General features: G+C 40.8%; 2 protein-coding genes across 3 annotated transcripts; one reads left to right on the forward strand and one right to left on the reverse strand.

The window, feature by feature from the left end:
* Positions 1-295: 295 nt before the first annotated feature.
* cdc7 (cell division cycle 7 homolog (S. cerevisiae)) lies at positions 296-9,594 on the forward strand. Of its 2 annotated transcripts, none has more exons than XM_072441813.1 (12): positions 296-454; positions 598-688; positions 775-861; positions 1,318-1,453; positions 1,857-1,950; positions 2,028-2,170; positions 5,971-6,289; positions 7,509-7,616; positions 7,689-7,843; positions 8,112-8,194; positions 8,269-8,418; positions 9,100-9,594. In XM_072441813.1, exons 2-12 carry the CDS (start codon positions 598-600, stop codon positions 9,483-9,485), a joined length of 1,752 nt encoding a protein of 583 aa, XP_072297914.1. In that variant the 5' UTR covers positions 296-454; the 3' UTR covers positions 9,486-9,594. The 2 variants fall into 2 exon arrangements, with proteins under 2 accessions (XP_072297914.1, XP_072297915.1); XM_072441814.1 differs by having other exon boundaries at positions 5,971-6,034; positions 9,100-9,592.
* Positions 9,595-10,370: 776 nt separating this feature from the next.
* Positions 10,371-20,196, reverse strand: glmna (glomulin, FKBP associated protein a). Its single transcript, XM_072441815.1, has 18 exons — positions 19,949-20,196; positions 18,629-18,754; positions 18,442-18,555; positions 18,261-18,369; positions 16,982-17,273; positions 15,848-15,947; positions 14,818-14,999; positions 14,680-14,733; positions 13,678-13,708; positions 13,477-13,566; positions 13,354-13,395; positions 13,201-13,274; positions 13,045-13,129; positions 12,697-12,806; positions 12,123-12,186; positions 11,246-11,381; positions 11,078-11,145; positions 10,371-10,526 (listed from the first exon to the last, which is right to left on the reverse strand). Exons 1-18 carry the CDS (start codon positions 19,985-19,987, stop codon positions 10,437-10,439), a joined length of 1,806 nt encoding a protein of 601 aa, XP_072297916.1. The 5' UTR covers positions 19,988-20,196; the 3' UTR covers positions 10,371-10,436.
* Between the last annotated feature and the right edge of the window lie 80 nt (positions 20,197-20,276).

Consider the following 20,276-nt stretch of genomic DNA (forward strand, 5'->3'; position numbering starts at 1 on the left):
ATTAGAAAAAAATATTTACACAAAACAAGAACAGTTTATCAATACTATATAATTGTTCATTTTATTTGCTAGTTTGTTTTAGTGGAAACTTGTAATTCGTCTCTCATATGTTTTGCTTATTCAAAACGGGTAAAGAATATATATCAGATTAAAAAATTCGAGAAGAAATGACCTCACCAAACTTTCATTCATAAAAAATCCTCTTACAAACGTCTGTCCCGTGACTTCAACGCAAATCTCGCGATAAATCCCTGACGTCACTTACTTTGGGCGCGGGGTTTGTTGTTGGCGGAACTTCTCTCGCCTAAAACTCTTTTGGACCGTTTTATCGCTTTTATTTCACATTATTCACATCTTTTAGGATTCAAACACTAAGGCAAATGTGTCGTAACTTGCGGACGGGATTGTAAAACGTTTATTTCGGGATATTTGCTCTTTCAAACTGGCAAAATCGGTAAGTATGCACTGTCCGGATGTCTTAATACATTTCTGAACGGTATTTGAGTATTTAAGTGTTTTGTATCGATTTAGTGTTGACAAAAGATCTACATCGGTGTCGGTAAGACTATATTTTATGCTCTAAATCCTTTATTTCAGATGGAAGTGGTTCCTATTCACAACGAAGCCATGATCAGCACAGAGGACTGTCCTAAGCCTGACAGAGCACACAGGAGGAGTAAAGTTTCTAGTGAGGAAAAATAAACGCGAGATTTATAAGTAAATTACGCATTGAACTGTGTGTTAAAGTATATGTATTTACCATATTTCTTTCAGCAGATGTAGAGACTGACATCGAGCTCCTTTACAAAGCTATACCTCAGATATCGAAAGTGTTCCGCGTCATTGATAAAATTGGAGAAGGTACGAGTCTTAATGTAACTTTATAACAGGTTTTTAGGACTTTTCCCTTTATTTTATTTGAAAATTGTAACATGGGATTACACTAAAGCTTAGAACAAAACAATCAGGCATCTAAACACTTTGAATTATTCCATTATTCATTCACTATACACTTGGTCTGGTGGTTTTACAAAGGTTTGTACCACAGTTACTTTTTTTTCTTTCTTTAAATTGATAGAACATTAACCAATCCTGCACCCAAAGATGATCTTATCTTTATTTGTCTTGAAATCTTTTTACTTCTGATTGTTGTTTTACTGAAAATAGTCTGTTTTCTTTGTAATGTATCAGATTTGTTGTCTGTTTATTGTTTAAAGTCTTGAAATGTCAAGTTATGTGTCTGTTTTTGTCTAATTGAAAGTTTCATGTCATTTACCTGCCTTAGGACAACAGATGAAATGTAACTTTTGTTTGCAGGTACTTTCAGCTCTGTTTACTTGGGAGAAGCCCAGATGCATGATGGGAGTCGACAGAAATTTGCCCTCAAACACCTGATTCCCACAAGTCACCCGACGCGGATCGCTGCTGAGCTCCAGTGCCTCACCGTGACTGGGTTAGATAGAAGATATATTTTAGAGTATTATTTCTGATAGCCTATATTTCTAGATATCTTTATCATTAAAATCTACGGCAAGCCCCATACATTGAAGTAAATATGTAGTTAAGTTCACAAATGAACATTCTCTGTTGTAACTGTTGTAAGTCTATTTTCTCAGATATAATATATTTTTTTTTAAATTAGAATTTTTTTTGATCGTGTAAACTTACCCCCACCTCTTTAGCCTTTAGAAGAAAACAAATAATCTGTAGAGGAAATCAATTTAAGTTTATCAGTACCAATATTAGCACTGATATATCTCCCATCCCTTTACCCCACTAATGAAAGCTGACAACACTTCAGGGTTTAAAAATCAACCATGTTTTCCGAAGCTCTAAAGCACTTGTGTTTTCTTCAGAGGGGGAGAAAATGTGATTGGAGTGACGTACTGTTTCAGAAAAGAGGACCACGTGGTGATCGTCATGCCTTACCTGGAGCATAGACCCATCGTGGTACATGCACATTCTATTGCTACTATTCTCTTGCTGTCACATTAGTAGCATACATGTTGTTTTGTTTATTTCTGTAGGACATCATCAGCTCGCTCAGCTTTGAAGAGGTGCGTCTGTACATCTACAACCTGCTGAAAGCTCTGAAGCACATCCATCAGTTTGGAATCATTCACAGAGACATAAAACCCAACAACTTCCTCTACAACAGGAAGACCAAAGAGTGAGTCCAGTTTGTCCTTTTGGTTTTCATATTGATACATCACATCATACATGAATCTCTGCAGTTTGTAGCATTTGTGACGTAACTAGCTCATAGGAGGAGGAGCAGAGTGGTTTTCGTCCCGGTCGTGGAACACTGGACCAGCTCTATACTCTCCATCGGGTGCTCGAGGGTTCATGGGAGTTTGCCCAACCAGTCCACATGTGCTTTGTGGATCTGGAGAAGGCTTTCGACCGTGTCCCTCGGGGTGTCCTTTGGGGGGTGCTCTGGGAGTACGGGGTCCGGGGCCCTTTGCTCAGGGCTGTCCGGCCCCTCTATGACCGGAGCAGGAGCTGTGTTCATTGCCGGCAGTAAGTCAGACCTGTTCCCAGTGCATGTTGGACTCCGCCAGGGCTGCCCTTTGTCACCGGTTCTGTTCATAATTTTTATGGACAGAATTTCTAGGCGCAGTCGGGGGTTGGAGGGTGTCCGGTTTGGGGACCACAGGATCTCATCTCTGCTGTTTGCAGACGATGTTGTCCTGATGGCTCCATCAAACCCGGACCTGCAACATGCACTGGGACGGTTTGCAGCCGAGTGTGAAGCGGCTGGGATGAGAATCAGCACCTCCAAATCCGAGGCCATGGTTCTCGACCGGAAAAGGTGGCTTGCCCTCTCCAGGTGGGTGGGGTGTCCTTGCCCCAAGTGGAGGAGTTCCAGTATTTCAGGGTCTTGTTCACGAGTGCGGGAAGGATGGAGAGTGAGATCGACAGGCGGATCGGTGCAGCGGCTGCAGTGATGCAGTCGCTGCATCGGACCGTTGTGGTAAAGAGGGAGCTGAGCCGAAAGGCAAAGCTCTCTATTTACCGGTCGGTCTACGCTCCTACCCTCACCTATGGTCATGAGCTTTGAGTAATGACCGAAAGACCGAGATCGCGGATACAAGCGGTCGAAAAGAATTTCCTCCACCGTGTGGCTGGGCGCTCCCTTAGAGATAAGGTGAGGAGCTCGGAGTAGAGTCGCTGCTCCTCCACGTGGAGAGGAGCCAGCTGAGGTGGCTCGGGCATCTGTTCCGGATGCCTCCTGGGCGCCTTCCTCGGGAGGTGTTTCAGGCATGTCCCACTGGGAAGAGGCCCCGGGGAAGACCCAGGACACGCTGGAGAGACTATGTCTCTCGGCTGGCCTGGGAACGCCTCGGGATCCCCCCGGAGGAGTTAGAGGAAGTGTCTGGGGAGAAGGAAGTCTGGGACTCCCTGCTCAGACTGCTGTCCCGGCCCCGGATAAAGCGGAAGAAGATGGATGGATGGATGGCTCATAGCATTACTAGCTATATTAAGAAACTGACACTGTAAACTCAAAAGTTAACTTCTTTCCTGTTGGGATTGTGTCACACAATTTTCAGTTAGCCTTATGTTGAACCAATGTAGATTTTAAAATGCTCCATAATAAATTTGTGTTCAAGTGTGATGAATCTATCTACTTATGGTAAACAAATCCTTCATTGGATCGAGCCATTCCATGGAATGGAATGCGACGAGTTCTTGCCAGGTTTCTTATTCTTCTTCTTTCATGGTCATTTTGCCACAGCTTGGGCATTTTTGACCCCCTGAACGTTGATGAATGTCACACATGGGGACATAGACGCGATCGACTCGGCCCCAACTCGAATAAAATGGAGGTTGCGAGAACGCCCGTTGCAACAGTGCCGACTAGTTCAAAAAAGAAAAAAAAAACATGAAACTCTTAATCCTTGGCCTAGGCACATGAAACTTGGGACAGTGATAAGATAAGATATTCCTTTATTGTCCCACATGGGGAAATTTCATTAATGCAACGCCGGTAGATACAGAGGTTGATGCAGAAGAAAAGAACCGATCACTTATAGGAAGTCTGAAAAACACTCTCAGTAGAAGATCTCCTATAAACAAAAACTCCCATAGACAAAACCTCCCATGGATTGGACATGAATTTCACAGTAATTGCACATATGACAGAATTGCACATGGTTAGGTCAGTATTGCGAGTGTTCAGGACTAACAGTGTTTGTTATAAAGTCTGACAGCAGCAGGAAGGAAAGACCTGAAACCTTTCCCTCACACAGCGAGGGTGGATCAGTCTGTCACTGAAGCTGCTCTCCAGTGCGGACAGAGTGTCCTGCAGGGGGTGACACTCATGGTCAAGCATAGATGTGAATCTAGCCAGGACCCTTCTGTCCCCCACCTCCTGCACCGAGTCCAGAGCACAGCCCAGGACGGAGCTGGACTTCTTGATGACTTTGTCCAGTCTCCTCCTCTCTCTCTCTGTGATGCTGCTGCTCCAGCAGGCCACACCGTACAGGAGGGCTGATGCCACCACAGAGTCATAGAAGGTCTTCAGGAGTGGCCCTGTCACTCCAAAAGACCTGAGTCTCCTCAGGAGGTAGCGCCGACTCTGGCTCTTCCTGTACAGTGCGTCTGTGTTATGAGTCCAGTCCAGTTTGTGGTTCAGATGAACACCCAGGTACTTGTATGAGTCCACTCTCTCAATGTCCCGTCCCTGGATGTTCACTGGTGAGGGGGCAGTGGGGTGGCGTCTGCGGAAGTCCACCACCATCTCCTTGGTCTTCCCCGCGTTGATGAGGAGGTGGTTCCGCTGACACCAGTCCACAAAGTCCTGCGCCAGTCCTCTGTCCTCCGCATCATCGTCGTCCGTGATGAGTCCGACGATGGCAGAGTCATCAGAGAACTTCTGCAGGACACAACTGTCCGTGTCGTGTCTGAGGTCTGCAGTGTAAAGGGGGAAGAGAAAGGACGCGAGGACAGTGCCCTGGGGCGCCCCCACACTGCAGGTCCGAGCCAGCAGGGGCGCAATGAATGCCTTCACTTCCTCTTCCTCTTTTATTTTGATGGAACATTTCCTCTCATACCGTGGTCTTAGCATTAGCGGCAGGTCTCTGTTGCTAGGTGACAGAGGTACAGGGAGGAGGGGGTCTAAAGAATAAAGTCTAGAGAATAAAGTGTCAGGGCAATCGCCATTAAAACACGGTCGCGCAGGAAGGCGGTCGCGCGGGAACCATCATCGCCGCTACCACGGCTTTAATTTTTCTTGAAGTTCTTGAAGACAAAGGAATGATGAAAACTACAGATCTATTTTTAATCATGTTAAACATAGTCTTATTGCATCTTCATTTGTTGGCACTGTGAGTGTGCTGGGATAACTGGGAGAACCTGGCGTTTGGAGAAAATGTGACATCAGTCCCAGTGCTTCTGCTCATTAGATTAAATTAAAGCTGTGAAGTACACCCTCTTACAGTGATGGGGTTTTCTGTACATATTTGTGACCTATTGTGGTTTAGCTCACTCCTCTCCCCCGTGGTACACAGCCTACTCTTGTGTACCATTCAGCTCAGCAGGTCTTTTGCCTGGGAAACACCTCCATCTGCATTTTCACTTTTGTGGGTTCGGACAAACTTCTGATTTGAAGTTTAGTGTTTTTAATGGCAATTGTTATCAACTAAATATTGACCACCACAAGTCTGCTTGTCTATCCATAAAAGTCACCGCCTGTATACCACTGTCTCTGTTTTGTCATTATAGACATAACAACAAATAGTAATCAAAGTACCGGTATTCAAGGTACCCAGCAGCTTATCAAGTTGTTTCCTGCACTTCAGTTGACTTTTTAATGTTGTTTTTGCATTTCGGTTGATGTTTGTTAACAGAAAAATGGCTGCCGGTACACATATTTCACATATTTCAATGTTCCAAGCATAATCCCTATTTAAACGCAAAGTGCATTTTTGAGTTTCTTGTTCACACTTTTACTCTTTCTACCTCCTTCAGGTACGCTCTGGTAGACTTCGGCCTGGCCCAGGGCACCGCGGACACTCAGATTGACCTCCTGAAGGTTGGCAGGTCTTCACACAGAGGTGGTGGGTCTCCTGCTAAAACCCAGAGGAGCAAACCTTCTTTCAGCACTGCGGCCCACAATCAGAAGACCAAAGCCCTCTCCCCCTGCACCCACCCCACTGCCTCCACCTCTGCCCCCCCTCCTCTCCCTGTCTCCTCCTCCACCTCCTCCACCACCACCATCTCCAGGAAGGTGGCCCCAAAACGTCGCACTGTCGCTGCACTCTCCACTGCACGCTCCAAGCAGTTCAAGGTGGTGTGTTCTTCTGAAAGCACTGGTGTGGGGCTCTGGCTTTAAGAATGCAAGATTCTCACTTAAAGTACACATTATGTCATATGTTTATAGCTTTTAACCTTGTTCTAACACTCACTACAGTTACATGCACAGAGAACTCGGAGTGCGGTAAACAACTGAAAAACAAAACCTGTCGGTCCACTCATATCCCAGTCTACAGCAGGTCAAAGGAGTGGTGCGATCGAAGATTAGACGTTCAGGCACGTCTAGTAATTGAACATTGGCACGAAAACTTGGCAGCTATAAATGCAAATAAAAACGGCTCTCGTGCATATAACCACACTTTTGGCAAATAAGCTGAAATAAACACATTAAAATATCTGGTAGTTTTTACTTTAAATTTAACGAAGCGGCCCTAAACAGACTGAAACATGCTAGCCTGCAGCCTGAGGAGCGTAGTTCGTCATCTCCCAGGTTTACATGCATTTAAAAAAAACTGTTTTAATTTGACTAGGCCAGTTATCCGGTTTTCTTGGCCTGCATTCAAACGTGAGTGTTCCCTGGTCAAAAACATACCTGGAGATGTATTTAGCTTCTGTCGCGTGTGTTCATTAATCCTGTTTATGAGCGCGTCTTCTCTGCTCCTTCTCTGGGCCTCATAAAAACACCTTGAAACAGGTTCCCACATCTGGGAACCTGTTTCAAGGTTCCCACATCTGGGAACCTGTTTCAAGGTTCCCAGATTCGTGCTGTTTTTAAGCCTAAAAATCATCGCCAGACTGTCGATGTACTAAAGAGCAAGTTTAAAGGCAGATATCTATATACAAATAATGTGTATGAAGAGTGGGAACCTTGTAGAGCAGAACAAAATGTTGCTACATGAATATAACTAAACCAAGTAATGCACACAAGAGCAAACAACTGCAATTACATACATCTACTAGAGATTTAGAAATGTCTTTTGGAAAAAAATGAAAATATTAAATTAATATATAAACTATCTTTAAGTCATAATCTCTTTTTGATGTGTCACTTTAGCTTTGAGTTGATTCCGTTTACACAGATTGTAGCTACATTTTGTTTTATTGACTTTCATTGAATATTCAACATAGATATCAATGATGGCAAATCGTACAGACAATAGTATTTTTGCTTCTTTTATTTCATGTTTTTGCTTCTCATCCAAAACTTGTCATCAACACAGTTTAAGCTAAATCCTCCTGACTCTTTTGTAAAGGACTTGCCTGGTCTGCGTAAAGTGCAGCGCCCTGTGTTTGGAGAGCGGAACATGAACAGCTGTTCTCAGATTGCTTCCACCACCAAACTCACGTCCTCACGAACTGAAGTAAGCCACATATTCTACCTTTATACAATCAACACATGTCCCTGTCCTGAGCTCTTACTCTTCTTTGTCCAGCTCGTAAAGGTGACTAAAGCGGAGGACCCAGCCAGTCGTGGCTTCGCCCTTCTAAAGAGTCAGGGAGCCAATCGGAAGCCTCAGAGAGCTGTGCCGCTCGGTGCCACGTGTAGCTGTTACCACACAGACCGCGTCTGTAACATTTGTTTGTCCAGGTAAATGCACACAGGCTTAGAACTGTGTAAGAAGCAACACGACACGACACAACCCGGTGTGGGTAACTACTTTGTAGCCATCTCAGTCGGGCAGTGATTAGATATAACCTTATAATGTAAAGAGATTAGGTGAGCAGGGCTTACACAAAGTAGGATTTAAAACTTGAGTTCCCAGACTTTATTTGATGACTCTTGGATGAGAGTCAGTGTCCAGATGATTACAACTGATGTTTTTCTACATTACTTTTTGCATTGCTGTTGCCCACAGGAAGCAGCAAATCGCACCTCGGGCTGGGACTCCAGGCTTCAGGGCTCCAGAAGTCCTCACCAAGTGTCCAAACCAGGGAACAGGTCAGCTTTAGACCACGGGCAGTGTTTGTGTTTGAAGGGGCAGTGTAAAAAGCATATGTCTCTCTGTTGTTCAGCCATTGACGTGTGGTCAGCCGGGGTCATCCTGCTCTCTCTGCTCAGTGGGAGGTATCCTTTCTTTAAAGCCAGTGACGACCTCATCGCTCTCAGTCAGATCATGACCATCCGCGGCTCCAGAGAGACCATCCAGGCAGCCAAGACATTCGGTTTGTATTTTACACCTCCACTCTGTAGAGTCAGTCCATAAGGTCGCACGCACAAAAACATTCCCGATTCCCTTGCAGACTGAGAAAAAGAGTGCAAGTAGAGAATTTTTCATTGATGTCTTTATATTAGGAATTCTTGTGCCATTTTGTTTTAATAAACAAACATGTTTGTCTCTTGTAAATGGACTGGACAATAAAAAAGTATTACCTTGACTGGAGATGGACAGATAAATTGTGATGACTTTTGCGCTTCTTCAGCCTTAAATCACCAACAACAGCCAATATTTAGTTTGGTTTGACCAGTTGCTTAAAGGAAAGACACATTATTTGCATTGCACTTAAATGTCTATAGACTTCTTTCCTTGTTATAATTTTTATTTTGAAGAGCAGTGAAAGGTATAGACAATAATTAAGTTTCAAGTCTCATATTTATGATAAACTCATATGGGTCACTCTACATTTGACAGTGATTCTTAATTAAACTGTGGTCATGACTAGTCCTTGTCATCATTGTCGACATTAACATTGAGTGTTTATGGCGCCCCCTATAGTAAAAAAAAAAAAAATCCGATCACATCACATTTGCTCATTTACACTATTTCTACTGTAATCTTGTAACATGTGCCTTCTTTAACATGTGCCTTCTTTAACAAGTATTTACATGTATTCGATTTGTTTCAGGTAAATCCGTGGTATGTAGCCGGGAGCTCCCTCGCCAGGACCTTAGGGTGCTGTGTGAGACGCTGAGAGGGCGCAGACCGTCCCCTGATGATGTCACTCCTCTACCTCAAAACAACGGCCCCGTGTCACAAAAAGCCCATGTCCCAGATGAAACGCCCACTCACCGACCCACTCAGGAGCACGTCAGACCGGACGACACGCCACTGACTGTTACCATGGAGACAGAGGACGACAGGGGCTGGGGCGGGGTTCCTGATGAGGCCTATCAGCTCCTAGACCAACTGCTGGACCTGAATCCTACCACGAGGATCACAGCGGCCGACGCGCTCACACACGAGCTGTTTACAGACCTGAGAGCGTCTGCAATCGCTGAAAAACACATGTGAAACTGCGGAAGCAAGTTTTAGTGTTGAACTGTGAAAAGTAATAAGTCCATTTCCTAAAGTTGACAGTCAAAATATAGATACTTATATATTTCTAACTGAGAGAAGTGGAAAGTGGAGAATTGGCAATCTGAAGAAATTCAAGTTTATTTCACCTTCAGATTTCTTTCTTCACCTTTTGGATCGTCTTTTCAAGTTTGGTCATTTTTAGTCTGTTGTCATGGAAATCCAGACTTGGGCCCTAAAGTCCTATGCCTCCCACGGCAACAGACACGACACACGTTCTAAAAACTTGACTGTAAGTTAGTTTCACATTTTGTGTTTCAGGTTCAAAGATCGCTGACTTTTTTGGCTTAATACTTGAATTTAATTTATTTAACCATCCAAATGCAGCTATTTTCTGTTGAATTGATATGCAGACTTTAGGCTTCACAATCCGTGTCCTTGGGGTGGGGGACCTGACTGACCCAGCAGCTGGCTAAAGGAGAAACGACACGGCGAGACTCTGAAATGGATGAATTACCACCGAGGTGAAATTCCTCTGCAGTTTGTTGTTGTCCAGTGCCTGAAACCTGAGACCTTCTGCCACTACAGTCATGTAATGGATTCATCTTCCATTTTCTGAATAAAAGTGCTCTCTGCTCCTTCAGATGTTTGAAAGCTCCATTGAAGCAGCTAATGTGGTCTCTAACCATCACACTTAATTTATAATACTTCTGAAACTTCATGAACTGCCAAATTGGAAAAACCTTTAGCCACATTTAAATAAACATAGCCTCTGTTTTGTATTTCTGTAAATGTGAGTTTTATAATAAAAAGCCAAAGCTGGAACTGAATTTTTATTCATTTTTTTTCAAAACAGATTGATATTAATAGAAAAGAGTTTACAAAGAAAGAGGACTAAAGAAAATATTGGTTTACAGTTGGTTGAACTTAAATGCTCTTGTCGTTTACTTAAGAACTCTCTTTTACTTCGATGAGTTCTTCAATCCGGACCAGGACGCTCTCGATCATGTCAAACGTGTGAAGGGCCGAGTGCAGAGCCTGAAATCAGCCAGGGACACGGCATCGTTACTACGGTGAAGTACATGTTTAAAAGTACATGAAGTATTTGTGCAGATTAAAATTCAATAAAGAGTGAAATGTGATTTTGATAAAGAACTGACCTGATTTTTATTTTGTTAATCAATTTCTCTATTTCTAGACTTATTTATTTACTTTTGTTCAAAGCTAATATTTGAACACCTTTTATTAATGAATAAAATAAAACCGAGTAGAAAGTACAAACACCTGCTCTCAGATGTAGTCAAGTAAAAGTAACCACTGTAAAAATGTACTTAAACTTATATAGATTCCTAAAAATTACTTTCCATCACTGGAGCTGTGAGCCAACTGTTAGAAAGAATTGTGTTTTGATCATCGTTAACTGGAATTTACAAAAAAAGGAATAAACAATTTCAGATTTTCATCAATAATAGACTTTATCTAGAAGCCTTCTGTCACCATATTTCCACTTTCATTTGGTTAAAAATCTACTTCAAAAGTACAGGTAAAAATCGTTTTTATAGCATGTCCATCTCATTGAACTTGCTAACCTGGATGTGTGTGTCCGTTGTCATACTGGGCAGCTTCTCATCTCCCACTGACACGGAGACGGACGGCTCTGTGGGAAACAACGCGTGAACTCAAACGTAAGAAAACCAGAGACGCAAATATCATCGCAGATATTAATAGTAGCTTTGGATCTAAACTGCTGCTTGTACCTTTGGCCTTGCTCTTCTTGTCCTCTTTAGTGATGAGCAGCTCTCTCTCGTAGTGCGCCCGGGACATGTTGATGCCCACCCTCAGGGGCTTCAAGAACGTGTCCTCAATCTTATACAGCTCTGCCCAGATCCCCGTCTGAGGAAGGAGAGAGAGAGGAAGATAAGAGTTCGCAGAGAAACAATCCCAAATGTAAGCTTTTCACAAAACACTGTTGCATAACTGAGAGCTTATAAATGTTGACTGGCAGCAAATGCCCTTTTGACCTCTGACAAAGTGACTGCCGATGCTAATGAGCTCATATCAGCTAACTCGGGCACATTTACATTGTTTGATGCGGATTCATCTGCAAGATCACATTTTAATTGTCAATGAACAGTAGATGTTATATTACAGGGTTTTAAGTGTATGTCTCACAAACATCTCCAGGGACATGTTTGAAGATATTATATATACACGATCAAATCAAATCAAATCAATTTATTTTTGTAAGGCCCAAAATCACAACAACAGTTGCCTCTGAGGGCTGATCTATCCTCTTTAAAAGCCCACCTGTGGCCAGTGAGGGATGCTAATGTTTAATCCAATTAGTTTAAAATGTCTTTGTATTTATAGCTTTATTAATGACAAAGATATATTCCAAAAGCAAAACTTCAAGCTCGTTGCCATTCATGACCACTTTCTCTCTCGTCCTCAGTCACTTTTATCACGTGGGTGCAGCAGCTCTATTCTGCATGTTTTAAGATGATGGGGGAACTCATTCAGAGACACAGGAAGAACAAGCAAACTCCCATCCAATATTTGATGACGTCCAAGAAGAAAATGGTTGCACGTTTATCATGACAAACTTCCCCTGGTGGACAGAGCAAGAGTTCTCACCTGGTTCTCTGTGACTTTGTCCCTGATGACCAGGTATCGCAGCAAATTAAGTGCCTCCATTATTCTGGGAAAAATAATATGAAAAACAAGAGGCAATATTGTTTAATGTAATATTTATTATGGGAGGTGCAAGGGAACTTTTGCAGAGATGTTAGTAAAAGCTCATGTTCTTAGTTACCGAGCCTCCGTGACGACGTTCATAAGAAACACATCTACGTTGTGGACTCAAATAACAATTATCAGTGACTCTTGTAAAGTACATAACATTGTTGAAACTTGATTTGCATAGTGCTGAATAAATTCTAACCTAGTTAAGCGCCATGTTGTTTTTCAGTCTCTTAACTTGTGTGGACAATTTCACTAATTTGTGGGTAAGAATTCCACTACAATAGTAATTTCAGGACACATGTAACCCGTGTCATCGGGGGGCTCTGTACTTTATTCTGTTAAAACACCACAAGAATATTCCTCGCCAAACAGAATATCACCAAAAAGGTAAGGGAGAAAAGGTGCATCTTAATGAAAAATGGTAGTACAGTTTTTTTTTATTTTAAGAGCTTAAAAGTGTCCTGACCTGTCCATGTGCTGGAGCAGGTCCGTCTCTGGCCCGTCCGGCAGCTTGAGCACAGAGCGCAGCAGAGGGAGCAGGTGCAGCCCCCCGAACCACGGGTTACTGCCCCCCACCTGGACAAGCACACACTTAGTTTGGGTGGTCCTGTTTTGTTTGGTTAGGATTTGTTGGACTGTAGGCCAACAAATGCTGAGGAAACACTGTTATTACAAGACTAAAAGCTTATAAAGTCCATTTGACGTAGGATATGTCCACTTTAATGTGAATTAAAACTCTTTAACCATTTATAGTGTGCCGTACGTGTAATGACCAGAACTACGAGGTTTATAATCTCACTTTATATTAAACTACCTTCAGAGCAGAGTCGATCTGATTCTTGATGTTCTTGATGACGTATCCTTCCACCCCAGAGTGATTACTGGTCTTCAGCATCAACCTATGATTTCAAGTCATATTTTTTAGACATTTACAAAACATTTCTATTATAACATAAAATATAACACATACTGGAAGAACTTGTATTTGGCTTCAGTGTTAAACTTGTTGATGCTCAGTTGAAAAGCCTTTAGACCTTTACCTCTCTGTGACATGGATTCAATCATTATCAATAGTATATCATGTTACAACAAGAATAGGTTTTTAGTGTGAAGTAGGACTCACCAAATGTTGATGTGGGCATATCGTCATGACTTTTACCAAGTTCTGAAACGAGATGAGAGGGCAGAGAACACCATGCTTAACGGGATAAATGTGGATGTCAGGACATGGTGAAGTGCTGCTGACCTGAGGCACAGAAAGGAAGCTCCTGAGCTCCAGCAGGTCCACAGAGAGACCACAGTCTTCCACTCGCACCAGGGTCTTCTCATACAGCTCCTGACGACAGATCAACAACAGCGTATTCACCACCAGCACACGTACGAGCACAAAAGAGGAACTTCAATATTCACACGTCACGCTTTGTCAAATTAATTATGTCCCACTCACCAGTCCTTTTTGTATTCTGGACTCCTCAGGTCTAAATGAAGAGATACAAAATAATATGAAAGAAGTTTACATGTATTTCAATAATGCAAAATTACCATATCAAATGTTTTTATTTATAATGTTTGCCTGGAATGTTCCAGGGTGTGACATTAAACATACAGTATGCATAATAGCAAGCAATACTTTTATTACTGGTGTGATTATTACTCAAAAATACAGTGAAAACACACATTCTTACTGTGATCTGTTGGTCTTAAGAGTTTACACTGTGGAACATTCCTGGCAGGCAAAACAATAAATCTCCATGGAGACAAGCAAGTGGTGAGCTCTACACCAGAAAAGTCACGCAGTGCACTTTTAACTAAGCCTAGACTTGATTTTGTGTGTTAAAGTTTTGTTGAAACACAGTTTGACTAGTAAATTACAGGATGTCATTCAAATCTATACTTATTGTATGAGGAAATATTGTAATAATAAATTGCAGTATTTCAATTATGGTTAAATATGTATTTTCAGGGAGTTTAATGCGTCCAGCGTCGTCTCAGCCTTGCAACATTTGCCAACTCTCCTGAGAAACTCTGGCTCTTTTTATATTGGCAATGTAAAATGTTGTTGTATGAGATTATACTGTTATATTATTATGATGAAAGAAAGAAAGAAAGAAAGAAAGAAAGAAACGTGAGACATGACTATGTATTCTCAAATGGGAGCTGAAGGGGGAACTCTACTGCCAGAGTGAATTAGTTCCAGTTTTAAGGTTTACTCAAGATACAGGTTGTCATTTAAATTTTTTTGTTGAATTTTACCTGACTGTACTATGTACTTATTTCATGCACTTATCTACTATTTTACTTGGTCACATACAAGTACCTTAATCCTTTTAGGGGTTTATTTTGCATATGGACAATACTAATGTTTATTTGATCTGCTCCTCATAAACAATACCACCCTTTTTCCCTTACTCTCCTCTGCATCAGTGATAATGTGCTGCAGTTTGATTACCTGGACAGAAGGAGGCAGATGTGCTCCATATTGGCCCGCACACAGTACACAGGGCTGCCACACAAAACATGTATTCAATTTCTACATGTATAATATATAAACGCGTTGATTTGCTGAGCGTTCTGGGTGGTGTTGTACCTGTACACGGTGGGAAACATGTCCGCCAGCAGATGGTGGACGAACAGCAGGTGAGACGCACAGGCCAGAGACTCTTTGGGATAGCGCACCTCCTCCTCCAAGAAGCCTGGGATTTGTCTGTGCCGGAGCAGTGGCCGGTGGACCAGAGCTGGGAGCGACTCGCCGATGGAACGCAGGCTCAGCTGAAATATACGGGAGGATTTAAAGTGTGTGGCATTTTGGGCAAAAGCGAGTTCTCATAAATGCATAAACTGCATAAACAATATAATAGTATAATAGTATAATATTTTACCACGTGGTCTTACACTAGCTCTGATTAAGCTCAAGATCATTCTAAGTCCTGTTTATGTGATACTTGTTTTAATGAGAAGTTTTAGAATCAATTGGTATTAGATTTTTGATACTCTTGATAATCTACCAGATACTCATTGATGCAAAAAGTCGAATTGATGTTGGTAAAATTACATTAACAACTATTATTTTATGTTGAAAATGACACTGTATTTTATCATCATTGTTTTATCATAATCAGTATTGTATACTGAGCCTTTTCCTTAGAATAAAACAAAACTTATGAACAATTATGAAGAAATAAGTTCATGAACAAATTAACTCATGTTTGAGTTTTTCAGAAAGTCATAGGAGAAAAGAGTCAAGGATTAAAAAAGCTTATTTTCTGTTTAAAAAAACTGAAAATTGTCTTTGATGCGTTTCAGACAAACATCCACTCTCCTCTAAAAGTAGATCTAAAAGGGGTTAATACATACACGTTACATGTGACTAGGTCTTATAAGAACAAGCTCATGAATTGAAGGCTATATAGACTTATGTATGTGATCTTATTTACCAATTTAAAATGATAAAATAACTAGCTATTTTATTTATTGCTACAAACAACATTCATACTTGCACATTCATGAAAATTGGGACTAAACCTGAAACTAAATCTGTAATAGATCAAGACTAAACAAAATGGGTTCAAGTTAAGACCAAATAATGACAAGGATTGATGGTGCTTTTTTTTTTTTACCAGAATGCTGCAGGCAAAGTCCCTGAGGGGAGACTCTGGTAAAGTGTCCTGATCCCTGAGCTGGACCGCCAACAGCACCCGGCTCAGAACCTGCATACAACTGCACACAGAGACATCAATGTTCACACACAAGCCACATTCCCATATAGTCAACCAGTTGCACAGCGTTTTGGCGTAGTTTCGATGCTTTCTGTCACAACCAGGCGCATACAGGTAAACAATGGAAACGGTAAAGTAGGTAAAGGCTGGGACACTCGGACTGGATTCGCCAATGTGCGTTAAAAATCTTCCCCAAAGATGCCAGTTTGCCCCTTAGTGGGGTTTGAACTGGCAACAGGCAGGTTCTTGACGGACTGTGCTACTATCACATTAGACCATCAATTAACAGTACAGCTGATGCAGAAAAACAGTCACAGAACTATTACTCCCAAACGTGGTTGCTCTGCATGTGTAAAGCAGATACAGTACATTGCTCAGCTGCAAGTGTTCATATAGTTAAAAGTAAGTATGTTTTTAGCTTATCTTTTAATTGAAAAACTGCTTGATGCATTTCAACCTTATTTTATGTCTATTTTAACATTCTAAATTTAATTCCTACTATAATCCTTTAGAGTTTTACATATCTTTTAAAAATGTATTCCTTTACTTGCATCCAGATGCTAACCAAAGAACAATGAGGGTTTGTCTGCTGCGAATAGTTTGAAACATATGAAAAGTGCTATACAAATAAAGTTTGACTGATTGATATTACGGGACCCGACTACTGACAATGAATTAGAGCGGCCCACCGTACTGTGAAATGATTGCTAAGGTGATATTAGCAATACAGTGTTTAAGTTTCCTGTTAATAGACTTTTACCTAATCAAAAGATATAATATTTGGTTTTCACTTGTAATTTTGGCAACGGTGCTAGATTTTCATCACTCTGAAACCCATGGATACTTAGATTGGTGCTCATATCAAAGAGAATTTCCTACATCTGACACTGGTTAACAACTATTTAAAAATGCGTTTAAAAAAGAGAAAGATTATAGCCGCAACTTCTTTTCTTAGTCCTATTTTTGCCTTGCTTTGCTCTTTGTAAATTCAACTAGAGGTCCAATACGAACACTGACATTTTTTTGAACACTTACAATTTGAGCAGTTCAGTCCTCAGCTCGTCCTCGCTCTCCGGCAGCGCCCTCTCCATGTCTCCCATCATCTGTCCGCCCGCGCCGCTTTCCCCTCGGCTGCGGTTCTGCCGGGCCTCCTCCACAAAGGGCCGGATGAATGAGGAGAGCTCGGAGCAGCAGCGGCACAGGGAGAACACGTCGTCCTCTTCCTGCTCTTTGGTGGCCGGCACGGGCAGTTTACACAGCTGCTCCAACACCGTGGACAGAGCCATGCCCAGAGAGGAGGCCTTACGCACGCCCAGGCACAGCAACACTGTGGGGTGGAAGAAATGTGTGTTTAGGAGACGAGATACAAAATGAAATAGAAGAGTGCAAACAGTTAAGTTGAACATTTTTTTAAAGGGGAAATGTTAAGCAAAATCAACTTGAGTGAGTTTTTCCTTGGTATAACAGTGTTTCAGAAAATTCCTGTTTTCACCTACCCCCTATCTCCACCCACACGCATGTACTTTGGGAATCTTGAGTGATATATGTAGGTTTTTTTAATGTCAGGTAGGATCTTTTAAAAAATAAAAACATGTCAATGTCCCTTCGCTGCTTCTCACAATGAAATGTCACTTTAGTTTTAAGCAGAAAGTCAATGCAACGGTTTAACTTACTAAGCCATTTTACATCAATATTACCCTTTAGAATTAACAACGTTTTAAATGATCTACTTGTGTGTTATAGTTCAATATTAACAATCTAAAAAAAGGCTGATTGGTTTTCCAGGTTTGATACTGGTTTAGTCCTGTTGTCGGGATTATTTGGTTAATCAATAATTTATATTAGTACTTGTTCAAGTCACAATATAATCATAAACACTAAAAAATAATTATTATTTTAGAAGCAAAACAACTCTCCAAAAACGTAATCGTACATGTAAAGAGCTTTTTATGTGACTGTTTTAGTCAGATTAACTTTTATATTCCCTTTAGAACGTCATATTTCAGAAAGCTGATCATGTACTTCAGGAATGGGAACACAAATTTTGACAGCACAATGAGAGAAAATTAAGCTTTTCACAATTGCTGAATTTACTGAATAAATGATTATATTGTTTTATGTTGTTTATGATGTTTCTTCTCACAATAATCATAACACAAAGTCCTAACTTGATTTGGTCCTGTTCTAGTCCCGGTTTAGTGTCGGGTTTAATTCCAAATTTGATGTTTACAAGTGAGAATGCAGCGTTAATCAGAAAAGACTGAAATAACCATATCATTATCATATAAAAGTGGTTATTTAAGTTAAGCATCACATTTCTGCAGAGGGTTAAGCAGCAGAAGGAGGCTCTTTGCGATGGTGTCCGGGTCATCATGTTCCAACTGTTCCAACAAACCGATCAACAGCTCTTTAGGCTGGCACACCTGAAAAGACATGACAAAAGTAAGTCTAAAATCATGATAACATATGCATACTTTGTCATTTGCTTGATAAACCTCTATTAGGTGGTTGAAAATAGCCAGACAGTGAGCTAAATGTTTGTCTTCCTTCTTCAATAAAACTTGAATCAGAGGCGGCAGCAGGTTCCAGCCCATACAACGCACCATTTCCTGAAAGAGAACAAAAATAAATGGTTGAACAAATTCTATTACAGTAGCTTTATTTAAATATATGAAGTCATACCTGATTCTTTTCATCAAGCACAATGCTGAGCAGCTGCAGGCTGTTGCCCTCCTCGATACAGGTTCGTCCTGCGACAGTGAACACATCGTAGTCCTCTGTGGTGTAGGCGTTTTCAGGGACGGTTTGCTGGAATTGAGAAAATAGACAAAGTTTTAAATGTAGCAAAGTCATTTTTATAATATCTTATTTGTTGATGCAGCTACATTTGAATGCTTATTTAGTTACAGTAGCTCTGATATAAGAAATGTACGGTAATACAAAACTAACTACTGACAATTTTGTTTTAAAAGTACACTTTTGGCAAAATATCTAATAGCTATTTCTGACAAAAATTTAAATTGCAATTAGACTTTCAAATTATGTTATAATCGTTGGATTCTGTTCAAAGTGCATATTTTAAACATGTCCGGGAATATTAACATTTGAGAGGAATATGAACTGCTAAACTAATTCAAGAATCTCGTGCATTTTAGAACATCTTTACATAGGTCTAAACTACTGGGTTAGTAAGTTTTATACATAATATAAAAAGATGTTCTAAATTAGAAAGTCTATTTGTTTTAATTATACTTCTGTGCCTAATCTGCGTTGCAACACTGAAATTTCCCCATTGGGACAAATAAAAGTGATCTTATCTCATTCTAAATAGATTTAAATAATTGCAGTCTCTGCAATTGGCCAATTACAACACATCATACGGTGATTTTGGTTCAATATATCTTGCAGTGCTAATGGAGATTTGATTTCTTTGCCTGAAATGTTCCACAGTGTCACAGCTAAACTCCATGGAGACAAGCAGGTGACCCCACCAGGACAAGTGAAAGGTGGAGAAACAACCCCACTCCCAGTAAGACAGAAAAGCATAAGACAGATGTTTAATGTTGTACTGTGGAACATTCTAGGGAAAGCAATAACATCTCCTTGGAGACAAACGGGTGGCAGACCACCCACAAGAAAAGTTACAGTGTAAAGAAGTGATAATAAACCAAGTCAAAACAATTCAGTGTAACTCCTATTTTTGCTCAATAAGTTTAGTGAGGACAAAACACTAGATTATAAGAATAATTTATTAGCTATCAAATTAATCCGAATGTATTTATTTATTTTGTACTGTCATGCTAATGTGATAGCTCTTCTTGTCAATGTTGTGGTTTTCATGCGCACGACAGGTTTGTTATTTTATTTTTTATCACATCCATTGTCTTAAAATAATATTTATAGCATACCAAATCATACATTTTAGTAATTGTTTTTAAACACTACATTAACAACATCAATGATCTAGCCATGGAACAAGTAAGGGTAAACGTCATAACTTACACATCTTAGGACCACTTCACTGAGCTGCTCCAAAGCCATCTTTTCTACTGTTGACACAATCAAATCCCTCCTATTGCTAACAGATCTACACTTATATATAGCGTCATAAAGTGTACATTAGACTCGCAAATTTAATGCATTGACACAAAAACGCAACGTAAACAACGAACGAAAGCTTCGCGTTTAAAATTAGCTTAGCAGTTAAGCTAAATATGCCTTTTCCATTTAACACAAACCAAAACTTTTTTCCTGAATACATCAATTGTTTTTGGGGGATTAATAAATGTAAAATGAAACGTAAATCAGATGTGTGTAATAGTCTAAATAC

This window comes from Eucyclogobius newberryi, unplaced genomic scaffold, assembly GCF_026437365.1.
Source record: "Eucyclogobius newberryi isolate DKJ021-1_F unplaced genomic scaffold, fEucNew1.0.hap1 SCAF_12, whole genome shotgun sequence".
NCBI classification, from domain to species: Eukaryota; Metazoa; Chordata; class Actinopteri; order Gobiiformes; family Gobiidae; genus Eucyclogobius; species Eucyclogobius newberryi.